Source organism: Cricetulus griseus, chromosome 6 (genome assembly GCF_003668045.3).
Source record: "Cricetulus griseus strain 17A/GY chromosome 6, alternate assembly CriGri-PICRH-1.0, whole genome shotgun sequence".
In the NCBI taxonomy this organism is placed as follows: Eukaryota; Metazoa; Chordata; class Mammalia; order Rodentia; family Cricetidae; genus Cricetulus; species Cricetulus griseus.
This window is the reverse complement of record NC_048599.1, coordinates 144,353,021-144,373,354: the sequence shown is the minus strand read 5'-3', so window position 1 is coordinate 144,373,354 and position 20,334 is coordinate 144,353,021. Positions and strand designations below refer to the sequence as shown.

Here is a 20,334-nt window from a genome sequence, read left to right as displayed (position 1 = left end):
TGTCCTCCCAGTCACTGAGGTAGACACTCCCTCCAAACACACCTTGCTTCTTGTCTTTGCCCTTCCTCAGACCAACAGCCACCCTTTAAGATTTATTTTAGTTTTATGTGCATAGTGTATACCTGCATGTGTGTGTGTACCATGTGCATGCAGTACCTACAGAGACCAGAAGAGGGTATCATATCCCCTGGAACTGGAGTTATATTATGGATAGCTGTAAGCTACCATGTGGGTACTGGGAACCAAACCTTGGTCCTCTACAAGAACAGCAAGTGCTGGGAACTGCTGAGCCATCTGTCTAGCCCCCAATGGCCATCCTTCATTGACCACGTGGCCAATTTGTACTCAGCTTTCAAAACCATTGTTAGCCTCTTCTTGAAGCAGGTGCCTCCTAGCCTGGTGGTGGTGGTGCTCACCTTTAATCCCAGAGTTTGAGAGGCAGAGACAGGCAGATCTCTGTGAGTTCAAGGCCACCTTGGTCTACAGAGTTCCAGACCAACCAAGCTACTCAGAGGAACCCTGTCTTGAAAAACAAACAAGCAAAAGAAGAAGAAGGGGGGAAAAAGAGAGAAAGGAAGGAAGGAAGGATCTCCTTTTCTAGGTTCATCAGGACCTGGTGTCCCAGAGTCCCAGATGCTCAGGTCTGGACTTCGTTGCATTTGTCTATTTTGACAGGTTTGGGCTGCCTTGCTTCTAGTTTATATGTGTGTGTAAGTGTGTGAGGGTATACTTGCATACATGTGTATGCTTGTGCATGTGTGTGTGTGTGAAGCCAGAAGGTAACAGAGTTGTTCCTCAGCAGCCACACGCCTTATTTTCTGTTGCTGTTGTATGAGTTATGAGCATTGACTCAGGCCCCCGATGCTTGTAGAGCAAACATTTTACAGCTGAGCAATCTCCGTAACTTAGGCTGGCCCCAGTCTCACAGAGACTCCCATGCTGTCTATGCCTCCTGAGTGATGTGTTTAGAGGAATGTGTCACCATGCCTAGCCTTTTTTTAAGATGTATTTTTTAAAATACTCTTTCTTTTTTAAATGGTTTATTTATTTTTATTTTATGTGCACTGGTATTTTGCCTGCATGAATGTCTGTGTGAGGGAGTTGGGTCTCCTGGAGGTGGAGTTACAGGCAATTGTAACAGGCCATGTGGGTGCTGGGAACTGAACCCAGGTCCTCCAGAAGAATAGCCAGTGCTCTCAGCTGCTGAGCCTTCTCTCCAGCCCCGAGAGGTATCTATCTTTATCTGTATGAATGTTTTATGTGTGTGTGTGTGTGTGTGTGTGTGTGTGTGTGTGTGTGTGTGTGTGTGTACCACGTCTGAGCCTGGTGATCTCACAGGTTAGAAGAAGGAGTCAGATGCTCTAGGACTGGAATTACAGATGCTGTGAGGCACCGTGTGGGTGCTGGGAATAGAACCTGGGTCCTCTGCAAGAGCAAGAGTTCTTAACCACTGAGCCATTCCTCCAACCTTGGTTCTCTCTCTCTCTCTCTCTCTCTCTCTCTATCTATCTATCTATCTATCTCTCCCTCTCTCTGGTTTTTAGAGACAGGGTTTCTCTGTAGCTTTGGAGCCTGTCCTAGAACTCTGTAGACCAGGTTGGCCTCGAACTCACAATGATCTGCCTGTCTTTGCCTCTCAAATGCTGGGATTAAAGACATGTGCCACCACCGCCTGGCTGTTTTCTCTTTTTTAAGATTCATTTAGTGTGGTGTGTGTGTGTGTGTGTGTGTGTGTGTACACAGAGCCTGCAGAAGCCAGAAGAGGGCACTGGATCCCCTAGAGCTGGAATTGGAGGCACTTGCCAGCTATGTGACATGGGTTCTGGGAACCCAACCTATATCCCGAGTGTTCTTAACCCTTGAGCCATCTCTCCAGTGTTGGGTTGGTGTTTTTTGAGATGGGGTTTCCTACAGCTTAGGCTGACCTAAAACTCACTGTCTCTCTGGAGCTTATCTTGAATCCCAGCTTCTCTTACTCCAGTCTCCCAGGAGCGCCCACACCTGGCTGCAGCTGTTTAGCTTCTTCTAAGTGTCTGCACTCCGAGAGGACAGCACGTGGACAGTCTAGCTTACCATGTCCCTATCATTCATCTGGGCTGGGCTGGGCCAGAACACACATTTGTGCAGTAAGGCTTATCTCTTAACTTGCTGCCTCCCTCCTACTGTTCTGGTACTCAGTTTCCCTCTGGGATCTGAGAGCTGTCCTGAAGTTCTTTCTGGATAAAGGCAAGAAGGCAGGACACTGACAGCAGAGCCAGGGTTCTAGGGTCATATCTAAAAGGGAAGGACATTGCAGGGTCAGGACAAGGGGCCAAGTCCCTGAAATGAGGGTATCAAGCCACAGGAAGGTACTTGTCCCTCCCCTGAGATAGCTCATGGAAATGAATGTTCCAAGGTTTGGGGCCCTGGCTATACACTTTAGTTTGTGTTAATTGGCAACTTCTCTTGTCTCCTAGACCCCAGTCTTCTCATCTGTAACAAAGGGGTGACAGGAGCTAAATCTGAGGGTACGAGCAACATGCCTAAAGCAGTGCTATGCTGGTAGGCAGCAAGTGCCCAATAAACGCCAGCTGATATCCTCATCGCCCCATTTATGCATCAATGGCATTAAATGCAATTTACTCTGGAATGAGGGCCCCCCTCAACCTGCCAGACTGCTGCCCCAAAGCCTGATCTGGAGGCAAAAGTAGAACCCAAAGCTATGTACCCAGCTTCTAAAACCTCCCACACCTAGCCACCAAAGGACCTGGCAAGCAGGCTGGGTCAGGAGCAGACGGCCTGGGGTGGAGATTAGGACCTGTCACTGAGAGCTTGGACATCCTCAACTGTACACTGGGCTGACACACCAAGGGGAAAAAAGAGGCAATCTCCTCCCTCTCATCAGATCTGCCTGAAGGCTCTGGAGCACACGGAGTGGGCCTGTCAGTAGTCCACATGTGACATGGAGCAAGTCCTCTGTCCCTCTGTCTTAGCATCTCTGTGTCTCTGACTGAGGTGAGAGAGAATCTTTTTTTTCTTTTAACATTTAAGATTTATTTTATTAGTTATGTGTATGTGTATGTGCATACATGAGTTTCTGTGCACTACAGGCATGTGTGCTTGTAACTGTGGATACCAGAGAGCAGGGTTTACAGGTGGTTGTGATGAAAGTGGACTCAACTCGAGTGTGGAGGAAGAATCTTAGCGGCCATGTCCCTGTAGGTCCCAGGAAGCCACTGTCCTGGCTATCCCCCTTTCCTTCTGGGAGGTTCTGGAATGTGGCTTCAGAACCATGGAGAGTTGTGTCTCTGCCCTGTGTCACCAGCCCTTACTGCAGTGAGTCTGGGACCCCCAGCCAGGTGGTCAGCAACATGGAGCTCCCAGTCATGCCCAGCCTCAGATAAATGACCACAGTCTAGAAATATCACGCAAACCCAGGCACCTAATCCCAGCCACCAGGCTCGGACCACAAGTGCCAAATGCTTCCAAATGAAATAAGTCAAAATACAAGGAAAGGTACATGCACCCAACTGGAACAAAAAGAGAAACACTTAAATATATTCAACAACAAGGGACTCGATGTCCAAATGATGACAAAGGGATGGGACAGGATATTCCAGAACTGCAATCAGACAGTTATAGAGTCTAAATGATGACATGAAAATAATATGGCACTTATGAAGGGTCCACAAGATTCTCACATGTTCATCTGAAGGATTAAAAATTACCTCGCAAAGCCCAGAAGGCAGTTTATAGTTGCTAATAATATTTCTGGAACCTTTTTTTTCTCCTATAACTATGGTGTTATAGGTGCATATAGGTGAGAATTGAATCTGGAATATTCTAGAAAAAAATACTCTGCCACTGAGTGATATTCCAGCCTTAATTGGGAGGTAGTGTGTGTGTGTGTGTGTGTGTGTGTGTGTGTGTGTGTGTGTGTGTGTGTGTGTGTGTGTGCCCACCATAGCATGATAGCATGTAAAGGTTAACAGGACAACACATGGCTTTCTCTACCATATCGATCCTAGGGATCAAACTCAGGTTGTCAGCCTTGGCAGCAAGTCTTGACCCACTGAGCTGTTTTGTCAGCCCATAGACCTAAGGTTTTTAAAATTATTTCCAGCCGGGCGGTGGTGGCGCACGCCTTTAATCCCAGCACTTGGGAGGCAGAGGCAGGTGGATCTCTATGAGTTCGAGGCCAGCCTGGTCTACAAGAGCTAGTTCCAGGACAGCCTCCGAAGCCACAGAGAAACCCTGTCTTGAAAAACCAAAATAAATAAATAAATAAACAAATAAATAGATTTATTTTCCCCTCTCTCACTCTTTTTCTCCCCTGCTTCATTCCCCTCCTTTGTTCTCTTGAGTCGGGTCTTCATCTAGTTCAGTCTGTCCTTGAGCTTGATATGAGCTCAAATTTCTGACCCTGCCCTTGCGTCCCGAGTGCTGGTGTTATAGGTGCGTGCACCGTGCCTCCCCTCGCCTCCCCCTGCTCTCTCTGCAGAGCCTCCCACCTACTAAGCCTGGCTCTGCCACAGAGCTATATTCCCAGCGTGCCTCACTCATCTGTTTTCTTTGGTTAAACTGCTCTTTAAAAATCTCCTCATGCATGTTCTTAAAAGGAACTCCAGGACTGGAGAGATGGCTCAGTGGTTAAGAGCACTTGTTGCTTTTCCAGAGGTCCTGGGTTCAATTCCTGCCACCAACCTGGAGGCACACAGCTGTCTGTACCTCCCTGGGCACACAGATGTACATGAAGGCAAAACAATTATACACATAAAATAATAAAATGAATAACTCTAGGACAGAAGAATTTGTCTTAGGAAGCCCTTTAGAGAAAATCTCACACTGGAGAGCAGTCACACTAAGTGTCCATCCTTCTAGAATTTTCTCTGCGCAAAGTGCACATTAGTAGAAATGGATTGTGTTCTATACATCTGTGTGTCATAGTGAATGGATCCACTGGTTTTGTGGTTGCTGCTGGATGGCATTCCATGACACCCTGATTTCTTCAATGAGACCCCTGCTGGTGGGCATTTGGGTGGAATCTGGTTGTCAGGTTTATTACAGGTCATGGGTCACATGTTCTTACAGAGGTGACAAGTAACTCTCTAGGGTTGACTATTTTTTTTCTTAAGACAGACTATGTAGTCCAGGCTGGCCTTGAACTCACTATATAATCTAAACTGACCAGGAACTCATGTGGATACTATGGCCTCAGCCTCCCTAGTGCTGATTACATTTGTGTGCCAATAACTTTTGAAGCTGAAGTGTGAGAGTAAAAAGTTATACATAAGTTACAGCTTTAGAAAATTCTGCTGAGAGCCAGGTGGTGGTGGTGTACACCTTTAATCCCAGCACTCGGGAAGCAGAGGCAGGCGGATCTTTGTTGAGTTCGAGGCCAGTCTGGTCTACAGAGTGAGTTTCAGGACAGGCTCCAAGGCTACAGAGAGAAGCCCTGTCTCGAAAAAAAAAAAAAAGAAAGAAAGAAAGAAAAGAAAATCCTGCTGAGTTGTGCTCCAGAAGACTGGGTTCAATTTTGCCCCCTCCATCCTGAAAGGATGATATGAGTGGCTGCCACCGCTGCCACTCCCATCCACTGAGTTCCAGCGAGACCTTTTCTCAAGAAATAAAATAAGTTGTGTGCATGTGTATATATGTATATGTATATGTATATGTATGTAATATATATATGTAAATGTAAATGTGTGTATTTTTTTTAACTCAGGACCTCACATATGGCAGGCAAGAGCTCTACCACTGAGCTACACACCCAGGATATAACCATCAGAGCTCACTACCTCCAAATTATTTTATCCACTTTACCATCGTCTACAGTCCAGTGGTTCTCAGCCTCCTCCCTAATGCTGATACTTTAATACAGTTCTTCATGTTGTGGTGACCCCCGACCACAAAGTTATTTCACTGCTACCTCATAACTGTAATCCTACAAATGCTATGATTCGTAATGTAAATATCTGGATATCTGTTATGCAACCCTATGAAAAGGTTGTTTGACCCCCAACTTGTTCAAGACACACAGGTTGAGAACCTCTGCTCTACAACCTTGAGGATATCTGTGCCTTGGGTCTGTAGGGGAGAGAGGTATGTCACTGAACTCTGATTTCCAAATAAGAGCTGAGGGTTAGTAGAGTGAAATCAGCCCTGAGGGAATATTCATACTGTCATCAGCCTACCTAAAATCTGGGAAGTCACCTAGACTCTGACACTCCACCTTCCATGACACAAGTCAGACCCTAAATAAAGGTCGTGCATGTTTCCCCAAGCACAGAGGAAGGGGACCTGGAGTATTGGCCCAGGCTTGGGTCAGGCTCTGTTATATATAGTAAGCAGACTTGGAGGGTCAGAGCCTCCATTTTTTTTTTCTGGGAAATGGAGTAATCATGGCAGCCATCTTGCAGGGTCACATGTGGTCAGAGCAAGGGTTCCGGGGGCCACAGGCCTGGAGTCAAATCCCTGCCAGTCACTCAGTGTCTCTGAGACTCAATTTCCGGTTGACTAATGATTTCCCATCAATTACAGACTTTAAGATGCCAGGGTGGCCCCGTCTCCTCCCCACACTCCTGCCCCCTGGCAGACCATTCCAACCCATGGTAAAGCCTCTGAATGTGTAGGTGGGCAGGGTAGGTGTCCACAGTTAGGGGTGACCGAGGAGCAGGCCCACTGAAACCCACCGTGAGGAGACTGGGGTCACCCTCTTCCTGAGGTCACTTTGATGTCAGTCTGGATGAGAAGACCCAGAGAACCCCTAAATGAGCCTGTGTCCTTCTTGAGAAGGGGATAGAGGCAGGACAGAGCATGTGGCCTTTGTGGGTTCTGTGGGGTTCTGGGAAGAGGCCAAGCCCAGGAACAGTGGAAGGACTTGAAGCTAGTAACTCTTTGGACAAATGATCTCACTACAGAATTTTACTACAGTACCCCCTGGCTCAGAGGCCTCAGGGTCATCCCCCAAGATCACACAAGGAAATAAGGAGGTCAAAGTTGGACCTAGAGCCTAATTAACTTTCTCTTGTACCCCCTCCTGAACTTCCTCAAATGAGAAGCTTGAGGCTGAGAGAAGGGAGGGCACACTCCAGCCATGCAGTCTGGCCCCTGGGGTTCTCGATAGCTGAACACAGCAAGTGCCAGGGCTAAAGTAAATAGCTTATTCCCCCTTTGCCCCCAGACTTACTGCCCAAGTCTGGCAACCTGTGAAATCTTTTAGTCCCACTAAGCTGAAATAGTTGGTTATCCCATTCCTGCCTCCTATCACATTGGGGGTGGCTTCACCAGTTATGAGCTCAGGACACAGGAGGAAGAACTGGAACACCCAGAGCCTGGTCTGGGTTATGTCCCCAGCCAGGGCCGCTGGACACTTACTTGTGGGGAGGAAGCTGTAGGTGGCCAGCAGCAGGATAATGGCCAGAGGGAGCACGCCTCGGTCCATGGTGTCCACCTGGGAGTCTGTGCGCTGGGCCTTATCCGGTATCCAGAGGCAGGGCTGCGGGTGGGCGCCGGGGCCGGCGTGGGTTCGCACGGGGACCCGAAGGGAGCAGGCGGCCGGAGCGACCACGTCCCTGCTCCAGCCTTCTGAGGTGGCGGCTGAGAAGTCAGGAGAAGTGAGCTCGGGACTCACAGCAGGGCAGGGGTCTCCAGCTGACTGGATGGTGGGAAAGAGACGCTGCTCTCTTTTGGACAGCAGCCGGCAGCGGTCCTGGCCTAGGGACGGGACACAGATGGAGGTAGGGGTCTGACTGTCCTCGGCAGGGAGTTCAGCTCATCCAGCCCGACCCAGAGGCAGGAAATGCGCTTCCTTAGAGAAGGGGCCGGGCCAGGCTGCCTGCCAGGCGGGTAGAGGAAGTGCCACAGGCTTTGTCGCTGGGTGGGGGGCCCTGGGATGGGGGAGGCAGGGTGATGGGAGGGCCCGGGCGTCAGACCTCCCCCCATTCACTCCACCCTCCATCTATTCTTGCCAAGGCTTGCTGGTGAGGTCACATCTTGAACCTGACAGGGGTCAAGCACTTCATGAAGCCCCAGTAACTCAGGTTCCTTCTACAGATGTGGATACAGGGAAGTACTGAGATAGCCTTCTGGAAGGTGTTGCCTGGGATTCTAGCTGGTCGGTGCCAGCATCAACACAGACTTCCATGAGCATTGCTCTTGGCTGTGCCCCTTGTGTTACAGACAGGGAAACTAAGGCCCAACAGGAGGAAGAAACATTCCCAGGTTAGCACAGAGCAGTTAAGACTGTACTTGCTGGGTCCAGGGAAGGTCAGGAGGTTGCGGAGACCCTCAGGGCGCATACAGTCCCAAAGGCACAGAACATACATTTGACTTTGGTGGCACACATCTGTAATTCCTGCCCAATGGAGGCCAGGGCAGGAGGGCTGTGAGCTGGGGGCAAACCTGATGAGACCCATCTCAGAGGCATAGGCACAGACTTCAATGGCGGTCTCTGAAGTCAGATGACACCGGGTTTGGATCTGCTTTGCTTATCCAGCTAAGACCCGGTTGAGTCTTTAATCTCAGTTACCTATTTGTAATACAGGCACAGCTGTGTCCTCTTCCCCAGTGTCTCGGGAGACTTCTAAGGACCAGATGCTGGCTAGGTCCTACAGGAACCGCTTGCCTGCCCGTGCTCCCTCAGCTAAGGTGACAATCCCAGAATGGCCCGTGCTCATTTTGCAAATAGTAAACACAAAAGGTGTACCTACCATGTTGTTAGGTGGCATTTAGAGTCAAGCCCAGGAAAACTTAGAGAAGAAAGCCTGAACTACCTAGAGAGGTGTGAGGGACAGGGGCGTCCAGACACAGCAAGCAGAGAGGCCAAGAAAGACCAAGGGCAGGCTAAGGCACCAAAGTAGGGAGAACTTGGATCATCCTGGGGTGATAGTAAGGATGCAGAGAGGTTAAGAAGCCCATCTCTGGTGGCCTGAACACAGGGACTTTATCCAGATGTTGGCCTGGGGTTTCAGGTCTGGCCCCTAGGTGCTCTCCAGTGGTTCACACCTCAGTGACCCGGCCAGGCCTGCAGTTTGTCTCTGCAGGGGCTGACTTGAGGCAGGGAAGGTGGGTGTGGTTCCTGAAGGCAGCCTGGAGAAAGGTCAGCTTGCTTTCTCACCCAGGCAAGCTTGGGAGACCTAGCTTACCAGGCCTCTTGGGGATAGCAGGCTCTGCCCTTCCCTTCAGCCATGGAGATAGCAGATAGACACCAGGACTCCAGGAGGCAGAATGGGAGTAGTGGCAGGGTGGTATGAGCTTCTCTCTATATGCCCTAACAGAATCTGTTTTGGGAAGTCAGCCTAGACTCCGCACCAGGGCCCACCCTGGGCGTTCACCTTATCAGTACCAAATTGTCACCATTAACAAGAGGTCTACTCCTTTAGGCTTTGTTTTACACAGGTGGGGCCAGTTTGCCAAAGAGCACTGAGAGTGGACACCTCAGGACTGCACTCCATGCCTGTTGCTGTGTCTGAGTCTGAGCTGAGTGGACTGAGGGCAGCAGCTGGTACAAAGACTGAGAGTCACAGAGTGAGGTGACAGCCAGGGGACCCTCTGGGCCCCCAGGATAAGGTCTTTGTGTCCCAGGCCCATGACTAGTCTGCCCCTCCAGGCTTCTTAACCTCTTGCACTCTGCTGTTCCAGGGTAATCCAATCACTTTCTACTTCCATGCCTTAGCCTAGACTTGGCCCCTTCTTAGCCCTGCTTTGTTTTTTAGTTTTTTGTAGCAGGGTCTCACTGTGTAGCCAGGCTGTCTTGGAACTAGCTACAGAGACCAGGTTGGCCTCAAACTCAAAGATCTACTTGCCTCTACCTCCTGAGTGCCAGGATAAAGATGTGGCTACCATCTCAAGGACCCTTTTAAAGGCCCTTCCCACGCCCTCTGTGCTAACCAACCCATCTCCATTCAGATAAGAAACAAGACCCAGCACATTCTCTAGGAAACGGGAGGCTCCAGGCTGGTACAAGGGGGGGTCTGTGGAGAGGCAGCTAATGGGACTCACCTATAATCCCAGCTCTTCATGGGCAGAGGCAGGAGGATGGCCACAAGTATGAGGCCAGACTGATCTACACAAGGTTGAGGCAGCTCAGGGCTCTATAGCAAGACCCTGTCTCAAAACTCCAGAAAGGAAAGAAAAAGGATGAGGGGTCTACAAGATGGCTCAGGAGTAAAGGTGCTTGCCACTAAGTCTGACAACCTGAGTTTGATCCCTGGGGCCTACATGAAGAAAAAAAGGAACTGGTTCCCCAAAACTGTCCTCTGACCTCCACATGTGTCCACATACACACACATATAAAAACACAGTAAGTAAAGAAATAAAATGTAATTTAAAAAATGTAAAAAGCCGGGCAGTGGTGGCACACGCCTTTAGTCCCAGCACTCAGGAGGCAGAGGCAGGCAGATCTCTGTGAGTTTGAGACCAGCCTGGTTTATAAGAGCTAGTTCCAGAACAGCCTCCAAAGCCACAAAGAAACATTGCCTTGAAAAAAAAAAAAAAGTAAAAAGTCAAGAACCAGGGAAAGAAAGCCCTACCAGTATGCTTTAGGGGTTCCTGACCAGAGAGACCTTGAGGGAATGAAGGTTGTGGAGCCACCAGGCCTGGAAACTTGAGCAAAGAGGTGGTCCCTGCCAACTCGAAGTCTGGATGGTGCCTCAATGCCTAGTGCACATCACCAAAAGTTCCAGAAGGGGGCTGGAGAGATGGTTCAGAGATTAAGAGCACTGACTGCTCTTCCAGAGGTCCTGAGTTCAATTCCCAGCAACCACATGGTGGCTCACAACCATCTGTAATGACATCTGGTGCCCTCTTCTGACATGCAGAATACATGCAGACAGAACACTGTATGCTAAATAAATAAATCTTAAAAAACAAAACAAAACAAAAACACACACACACAGAAAGTTCCAAGAGGGCAGTGACTTTGATGGCCTCTACTGCTTTGTCCCTTCAAACATCCAAAAGACTTTTTTTTTTTTTTTTTCTGAGACAGGGTTTCTCTGTGTAGCCCTGGCTGTCCTGGAACTCACTCTGTAGATCAAACTAGCCTCAAACTCACAGAGATTCACCTGCTTCTGCCTCCTAGTGCTGGGATTAAAGGTGTGCACCACCACCACTGCCCTGTGGGACTTTGTTTCTTAAGATACTTTTCTTTTTCTAGAACATACCAAGAAGACTGGCTTTCAATTTGCAATCCCTTGCCTCAGACTCCTAAGTGCTGGGATTCCAGATGTGAACCACAGTGCACAGCAAGATGTCTGTATTGAAGCCCTGAAGTGTCTTGGAAGCCAAGGTGGAACTGAGGACGTGGGAATCGGGAAATGAAGCATAGGGAGAAAAGTCTTGTTTCTGATTTCTAGTACCTAAGGCCACCTGGGCTGGTTCTTCTGCCCCCAGCAGCTTGGTGACCATAGAACCACTGCAACCAGGCACCGGTCTGAGCAAGCTGTGGTTTGCTTCCAGCATGCTCCCTCCCTCTGGGGACACATCCACCTTCCTACTCCCCTGCTCCTGAAGGACAGACAAGGGAAAGAGAGAAGGGTACATCCTTTGGCTTTGTCCACAAAAGGCTGGCCCCACATCTCAGTGGTCTCTTCCCTGAGGATCGTAATCCAGCCAGGGTCTATCCTATAGTGCCCAGGCAATGGGTCCCTCTCCTCACCCATTAATTAGGCCAGGCAGTCATCTGTACAGGGTGAGCGTTCCACGCACCCTGCCCTGTGTCAGTGCACCCCTCACAGTCTCCCCAAGTTGTGCCTTGGGAGCCTGCCATCTGTTTCCTGCCCTAATCCCAGTGCAAGTTCTCAGGTCCCTCCTGCACATCCTCCTGGAGACACATGGCCCCCAGCCAGGCCCTGCGCACGGCCCCCACAGCGGGCTCCATCTTCCTCCTGGCAGGGCCAGAAGGCCTGAGCAGCAGGAAGAGATGAAGCACGTCTACCTTGGCACCTGGCCACCACAGGAATGTCAAGCGGCCCCTAAGGACCCCAAGGCGGCTGTGAGTCTCCAGTACCAGCCAGGGGCTGTTGATCCCTACCTGCAGGGTCAGATCCACTCAGGCATGGGAGGGGAGTGGTAGGTCAGGAGCCTGGGTACCTGACTTTGCTCCACGCCAGCCAGGAAGTCAGGCATTTCTACTTTCAGCTGTACAGCAGGAGGGCATCCCGCTAGGCTGTAGAGATTCAAAGTGCAAGACAAGAGTGAGAAGATTCCTCCACACTCAAGCTTACCAGACCCACCACCAAAGGCGGGCTTCGAAGCCCACTCTCATATTACAATGGAAGAACAAAAAGGCCCAGATGCGCAAGGAAACAGGGCTGGAGAGAGACAGGCTGTGTAGGGCTTGACCCTTCTAGAGAGGCAGAGCATATGCAAATTTCAGCCTGTTGGTGTTCCCTTGTTTCTAGAACCTTCTGTCCTGGTTTCCTTCCTACATTCCAGACCAACTTATCTGTCTCCTACTGGTTCCTCTCCATTCCCCCAGGCTTGGCCCTTGCAACCCTTCCCTTTTCTGATCACTTTTACTTCCAAATCAGGATTTCTCAGACTTTGGTGACCCATGACATCATGTTCTAGGCCAGTGACAAGTCACCTGGGGGACTTGGGCTCAGATAAGGAGTGAGTAGACCTCTGCGAACTTGTCAATGTCCTCAAATAGCATGTGTCTTGTGCCATTTTCCTTCAGTCCTGACCACAAGCTGCTGGAGTTCAATGCCCATCATTGGTTCCTGACCATAAACAATGTGCTGGGCTCTTCCAGGTCTGAGGGGTGAGGTTGAAGTCTCTCCTAGGAACTGGTTCCAAGTAGAGACACTCAGCTGAGTATGGTGGCCCATGTGATCATAGCTAGTACTTCAGGCACAGGTGATCCTCCATGAGTTCAAGGTCAGCCTAGTCTACATATTGTCTTGAAAAGCCAAACTTGGGGGTGGAGAGGCAACTCAGCAGTTAAGAATGTACTACTCTTGCTGAGGACCCTGGTTTGGTTCCCAGTGGCTCACACAGGCCTGTAACTCCAAATCGAGGGATCTGACACCCTTTCCTGGTCTCTAGAAAAGGCATATGGATGATGAACCTATACACACAAATAGGCAAAAACATGATACACATAAAACAAAACCATTTTTTAAAAAAGAAAGCCAAACTAGGAGGTATAGGGGGCAGGTAAAGTCACTCGGAACCAAGCCTGATGACCTGAGTTGGATCCTCAGGACCCATATGGTGGAGGGAATAAATTCCTACAAGCTGTCCTCTGATCTTCATATGAATGACATGGCATTCATGCACACGCATACACACACAAGCACTTGCTTACACACTTTCGAGTGCACACGCACGCACACGCGCGCTCTCTCTTTTTCTTTCTTTCTTTCTTTTTTTTTTTTTCGAGACAGGGTTTCTCTGTGTAGCTTTGGAGCCTATCCTGGCACTCGCTCTGGAGACCAGGCTGGCCTCAAACTCACAGAGATCTGCCTGCCTCTGCCTCCCGAGTGCTGGGATTAAAGGCGTGCACCACCAATGCCCAGCTATGCATACACACTCACACAAAACAGTTTTAAAAAGGCAAACTGGATCTCAGTCGACTGAGTGCTAATTGAGGAAGTGCATGTTTGTAATCCCAGCAGGTTGAGGCAGGGGGATCAGTTCAAGTTCCTGCACAGTAACAGGTTAGCCTGGATTGTACGAGGCTTTTTTTTAAAAAAAAAAAAAAAAACAAAACAAACCCAAACCACCTTAATCTGACATTAAAAGACATACAGTTCCTCAGCATCTCTGGGGACTTTTCACATGCTTCCCCAGTTCAGATCTGGAAAATTCTGTTCCCAGTGGAACTATGCAGACACCAGCCCCCCCCCTCCCCGTCTCCAGCTCAGGCTCCAGGGTGCCTCTGACTCCCTACACCACCAACAGGGTTCTAGTCTGTCTCATAAACTGCCCTGCTTCTCAGTCTCTCTTGTCACTACAACCCTTTGGCTCTCCCTCCTAGCAGGCCTCCCTCATGTACCCAGGGTTGGCAAAACCCGGCTGTGTTGTCAACCAGCCCTCTGCAACTATTCCCTCTGGGAACACTGAGGTCATCTCTTCACTGAGTTCTGCTTCCTTCTTCCTTTTTCACAACCCTTTCTCTATGCTGTGCAGGCAGCCTGTGAAAGCTGAGTCCAGTTCTGTCCTTGCTCCGCCCTGGCAACCACGGTTCTCAGAATTGAAAAGCGTGATGAGCACCCCTACCCTTCTTTTGGCCTCCCGCTCACTGGACAGGCCTTTGCATATAATCTCTCTACTCCCTTTGTCTCTGGGAACCACAAGGTTTTCTCTCCCATCTTTTTTTCGGGGGGTGGGGTGGGGGAGGGTTCGAGACAGGGTTTCTCTGTGTAGCTTTGGAGCCTATCCTGGCACTTGCTCTGGAGACCAGGCTGGCCTGGAACTCACAGAGATCCTCCTGCCTCTGCCTCCCGAGTGCTGGGATTAAAGGCGTGTGCCACCAATGCCCGGCTTCTCTCCCATCTTTTCAAGTCTCCTTTCAAATGGCCCATGGTCAGCAAGGTCTCCTCTGAGCATCACTCTTCACATTATTTAATTTTATGAAGTGTGTGTGGGGGGGAGTGGGTGTACCTATGTGTACCACATGTGTGCAGTACCCAAAGTGAGAAGAGGCGTTGGATCCCCTGGAACTGGATTTACAAATCCTTGTGAGCCATCATGTGGGTGCTGAGCTTTGAACTCAGGTCCTCTAGAAGAGTAGCCAGTGCTCTCAATAGCTGAGCCATCTCTCCAGCCCCTGACTATTTATTCCCTTTAAAAATGGCCTCTCCTGATGGTTCAGCCTTTAAGAACACTGGCTGCTCATCCAGAGGACCTATGTCCAGCACCTTCATGGCAGCTTACAACCATCTATAACTTGAGTTCCAAGGGACCCAACACTCTCTTCTGTTCTCCTTGGGCACCAGGCATGTTCATGGTGCAGATATATTCATGGGTAAAACACCTGTACACATAGAATAAAATGCCTCTCTCCAGTGAACAATGGGCCACAGATACATTGTTCTTCCCCCATCAAGAGCAGAAGTTTCCTGAGGTCAAGAGCTATGTTGTTTCTTTCTTGTGTGTGTGTGTGTGTGTGTGTGTGTGTGTGTGTGTGTGTGTGTGTGTGTATGTGTGTGTGTGTGGTTTTTGTTTTTGTTTTTTGGGGTTTTTTGTTGTTGTTGTTGTTTTGGTTGGTTGGTTGTTTTGTTTGTTTCTGAGACAGGGTTTCTCTGGCCCTGGTTGTCCTGGAACTCACTTTGTAGACCAGGCTGGCCTCGAACTCAGAGACTCACCTGCCTCTGTCTCCCTGGTGCTGGGATTAAAGACTTGAGCCATCATACCCAGTTCCACTTGTATTATTCTTAATTATGTGTAGGTGTGTATGTGCTCATGCACGCAGTGCCCAAGGAGGCCAAGGGCATCGATCCCCTGGAACTGGGATTATGGATGGTTGTGAGCTGCCTGATGTGAGTGCTGGAAACAGCAGACATTCCAGACACACCACAGGGTGGGCCTTGTCATCTGCTTGCACAACACCAGGTCTCCTAAGTGACAGACTGAGACCCCAAGATATGGGTGTGGGGGTGTGTGAGCCTAAGGACAAAAGTATCCCAAAGAGAGAACAACCTCCCCCAAATGCAGCTGGCCCCAGGGCCAGAGTCCCTGCATTAGAAGAACAAAGTTCTTCAAAGTCACTTTCTGTTCCCCACAGCAGGAGCCACACAGACCTTCCTGTGGCAATCTGTGTCCCAAGATCTGAAGCATCACTGAGCCTGTAACCCCAGCACTCAGGAGAATTTTGAGTTCCAGGCCAGTATGGGCTACATAGGGAGAACCTGTTTCAGAAAAAAAACAAGGGTGGATTATTTCTGAATCCTTAATTTTCTTAATACTCCCAACAATTTAAGCAGTTTAAATATATACTTATGAGGGCATTTTTTCATATAGATGATAGATAGATAGATAGATATGAAAAACTAATACCATTCAGGAGACTGAGGGCTCTCCTGAGCAAGGTTCCCCAGAACCTCTGAATTATGTGTTCTGAGTTTGTAGAGGGAAAGTGAGACCAGAGAGAAGGCCTTGACTCCAAGGGAGGGTAACAGATGCTGGAAGGGCAGGTAAGTTTTGCTGCTGTGTGACCTGGGGGAAGCCCAACAACCTCTCTGGGCCTACTTCCTTAGCAACCCTGTGTTCACAGTCTGTACATATTCAGAAGGGCTCCTGGCCCCCAGCCCTCTGAACACCCCCATCGTGGAGCCGCCTGGCCTTCCTGTTTACTCGAGGCCCCTCTCAGGGCTGGGAGGCGACAGCCTTGGCCTCCTCTGCTCCCCGCTTCCTTCCTCTCCCACATAAGGGCCTCCGGCCCAGGCGCTCAAGGGACCCTGAGGCCAAGACATGGGGGTGCAATCCAGGGGAGGCATCTGAGGCCACCATCCCACCAATGCCTTCTTCGGCGTATGCCCATGATGCTCCAGCAGTGACTCCAGAGCTGACCCTCCTCACCAGCAGACTACTGCCCTTCTCTGACCTCTGCTTCTCCCACCAGTAGAGTTGGTTTTCCTGAGCAGATTGCAGTGTGACCTGAGGGCCAGCTGCTGGAGGCCATCCCGGCACTGGACCTGCTTTGATTTTATTTACTTATTTTCAGACAAGGTATTTTGTAACCCAGGCTGGCCTCAAACTTGCTATGTAACTGAGGATCACCTTAAATTTCTGGTCCTCCTGCTACAGTAACAGGTGTGCCCCCATGTCTAGTTTACACAGCACCGGAGATCAAACTGGAGCTTTCTGTGTTAGACAAGCCCGATACCCACTGAGCTACAGCCCCAGCCCTAGACCTGATTTAAAAAAAAAAAAAAACTTTATTATTTTTGCATGTGTACATGAATGTGTGTACCCTTGAAATCCAAAGAGGACTTGGGGTCCCATGAAACGAGTTACAGGCAGTTGTGAGCCCTCAACCTCATTCCCACATGAGTCTCTGGAACAGAACTCTGGACCTCTGGAAGAGTGGCAAGGGCCCTCAGCCACCGAGCCATCTCTCCAGGCCCTAGTTTTGGCTTTTCTTTTAGACAGGGTGGCACTATTGTAGCCCTAGCTGATCTTGAGCTCATGAGGATCCTCCTGCCTCAGCTTACCAAGGGCTGCGTTTACAGACCTTCTTGCCCGGCTGTAAACCCTCCACAAGCCCCACCTACAAGGGCCCCTTGTCCTTATGGCTCAACATGAACACATCCTTTGCAGCTAGCCATAGGTGTGCAGGAACCACAGTGCAAAAGAGAACATTGACTCGAGGAGCAAGCTGGAGACGGGCCTGGGGAAGGAATGTCAGCAGGGTAGCTGTCCTATCGCATACCAAAGCAAAACTGGGGGCAGAGCTGTCCCCAATGGAGAGAGGTCTGTCCCAGCTGAACCTCACTGGCAGAGCCCCTGCCTCGTGTGACCATGAGGACCTGCATCCAATTCTCAAAAAATTGATGACCAAAAGCAATGTGTGGTCCTGCATCACACCCTTGCTTCAGCAAACCAGCTTTGAGGAAGTTTAGGGAGAAATGGGAAGCCACACAAGAACCTGTATTGGCTGGGTGACAATGGGGACCTTGCTGCTACCACAATAGGCTATGGGTGTTCAAGAAGATGACCTGGTTCTTCCAAGTCATCTTCAAGTATTTTAGGACTGAAGTTTCTTCAGTGGCATGTTGGCAGCTCTATGTGGTGACATCTGATGTGACCTCAGAGCTTGGGAGGTAGAGGAAGGAGGGTTGATCCTGGGAGTTCAAGATTAGCCTGACAACACAGCAAGCCTCGTCTTAAAAGACTGACTTTTGCCGGGGTGTTGGTGGCACACGCCTTTAATCCCAGCACTCGGGAGGCAGAGGCAGGCAGATCTCTGAGTTCGAAGCCAGCCTGGTCTACAGAGTGAGTGCCAGGATAGGCTCCAAAGCTACACAGAGAAACCCTGTCTCGAAAAACAAAAACCAAAAAAAAAAAAAAAAAAAAAGACTGACTTTTGGGCAGGCTGTGGGGGCCCAGGCCTTTAATACCATCACTCCAGAGGCAGAGGCAGGCAGACAGATCTCTATTAGTTCGAGGTCAGCCTGTTCTACATAATGAGTTCCAGGCCAGCCAGGGCTACATAACTCATCCTTGTCTCAAAATAAACAAGGAAGGATCTCCCACCCCGTATCTATATGGAAATGACTTTCTTGTCATTACAGTGTAATGACACAAACATAGTGTCTAATGAATTATCAGCGATTTAGAGACCACATAGAATATACTAAAAGGTATATGCAGGTTCTAGTTCTGGTTTATTCTGTTTCTTTCTTATTTTAGCAGGGAGTACAGTTTAAGAGATGGTCTCACTCTGTTGCTGGGCTGCTCGGAGAGCCTTAGGTATACCTGCCTGGCATGCATCTTCAATGATCTCCTGTTTCAGCACCATGAATGCTGGATTACAGGTCTAAGCTGCTACAGACAGCCTCTTTTCTTTTCTTTTCTTTTTTAATGTATATCAGTTCTTACATGATAATCCAAGCTGACCTCCATCAACTCGTGGCAATCCTCTTGCCTCATGATATAGGCATAAGCTACCAGGCCAGCAATTAATAGCCCCCCCCCCTCTACGTAGGAGCTCAGGCTGGTGCCCCATGTCTAGCTCCTGCAGTATTTTACATAAGGGACTTATGTATGCTGAGCTCTGGGTATGTTCAAGGGTCCTGGAACTAGGTCCCCTCAGAGTCTAATGGACAAAGTGACCCAGTGGTGTAAAGTGTTCTGGCTTGATCAGCCAGGTTTTCATTAATTGAGCTACAATTAACACGCAAAGACAATGCTGCTTTCAGGTCCTTTCTGCAGCTTTCTCCTTTCCTGAGCACTTCTGTTCACACCTGCACCTACCTGAAGACAGCCATGCTCAGCAGGGCTGTGGGTGGGCCTCGGTGGAAGAGCACATGTCTGCACAATTATATGTATGACACGCACTAATGTGTGTGTATATGGCACTTGTAGAGGGGAGTTGTTAGACCCTTCCACTCTCCTAAAGTCAAAATGGGGGGCAGAGACCTCACCCCCAGACCCTGGGCTAGCGGGAGCTTGTGCTTCACTGTTCCTCCTAGCATTCATTTGTTTCAAATTGTTCTTTCAGTACATTCACCTTTTATAACTGAAATGTTTGTTTATTTTAAAGAACAGCTTAAATAGATGATGCAAAAGAAAAGGTGGCCCCAGTGGCAGTAAAAGAAAGGAGTACCATCACCCCCAGGGGCAGGCAGGCGTCCCTGAGGCAGTTGGCTACGGGCTATCTGGGCCTAGAGGGCAAGTCACTAGTGATGGGGACAGGGGTCAAGGATAGGTGAGCACCAACAGAGCCTTCCTATGTGATGAGAGGTGCCAGCTCTTCTGGAGACCCCTGGGTGTCCTCTCCAGGTTCCAGGCCTGTGACAACTCATCCTCCTTGATCAGTATGTTCTTTTCCTAACACTGAGGCTAAGGGCTGGGATACAACAGAACAGAACAAGTTTTAGAAATGGAAACAGCTCAAAGGGTGGTGACGCCTGGCCAAGGCCATACCAGGGGAGCCTTTGAAACCTCTCCTCAGGAAGACCACGCCTAACCTCAACTTCCCACCTAGCTGTATGTGCACTGCATAGCTCCTGCCACCTGGTAGCCATGTGGCTCCACCTGGTGTGCCCATGGCCCTTTGCCTATTGCAGTCCCAGCCCCAGTCAGGCATCGAAAAGCTGCCCAGCCTGGGGATGTGGCTCAATTCTAGAGTGCTGGCTTAGGGTACACAAGGCCACGGGGGGATTGATCCCCAGCACCCTGTAACCCGGGAGGGGTGGTGGAGCACACCTGTAATCTCACCACTCAAGAGATGTGGAGGCAGTAGGACCAAGGCTGTCCTCAGTTACACAGCAGGTGTGAGGCCAGCTTGAGACACATGGGATGCTGTCTTAAAAAAAAAAAAAAAAAAACTCACTCCAAATAGATGATGGCTTCGAGCCAAAGCTATGATTATGAGAAAGAGGCTGAGCTTCAGAGCTTCAGAGCCCAGGAGCTGTCTGTCTGTCAACCCAGGAGTCCCCAGGTTTGACATGGCTGGGCTAATGAAGGGCCTAGGATCCCAGCAGAGTTGGAGGGAGACAAGACACAGAGGCACAGGCAAGAATGGGCATGTAGTGCTGGGGCCTTGGCTGTGGCAGCATGAATCACCTCAAAGGAAGCAAAGAAAAGGGAGTGAGCCCAAACGTCCTTGGCAATTCCTTTAGTGCTCAAATGTCCATGGAACAGGATAAAGCAGTTTCCTGTGTCTGTGCACAGCCCAGTAGG

General features: G+C 49.6%; 1 protein-coding gene across 1 annotated transcript in view; it reads right to left on the bottom strand.

The window, feature by feature from the left end:
• The window catches only part of Eng (endoglin), a 33,906-nt gene extending 26,065 nt beyond the window's left edge, over positions 1-7,841 (bottom strand). The window contains exon 1 of the mRNA XM_027423793.2: positions 7,357-7,841. Coding sequence (XP_027279594.1) covers positions 7,357-7,423 — 67 coding nt within the window. The 5' untranslated portion in view covers positions 7,424-7,841. The remainder of the gene's footprint in view (positions 1-7,356) is intronic.
• Between the last annotated feature and the right edge of the window lie 12,493 nt (positions 7,842-20,334).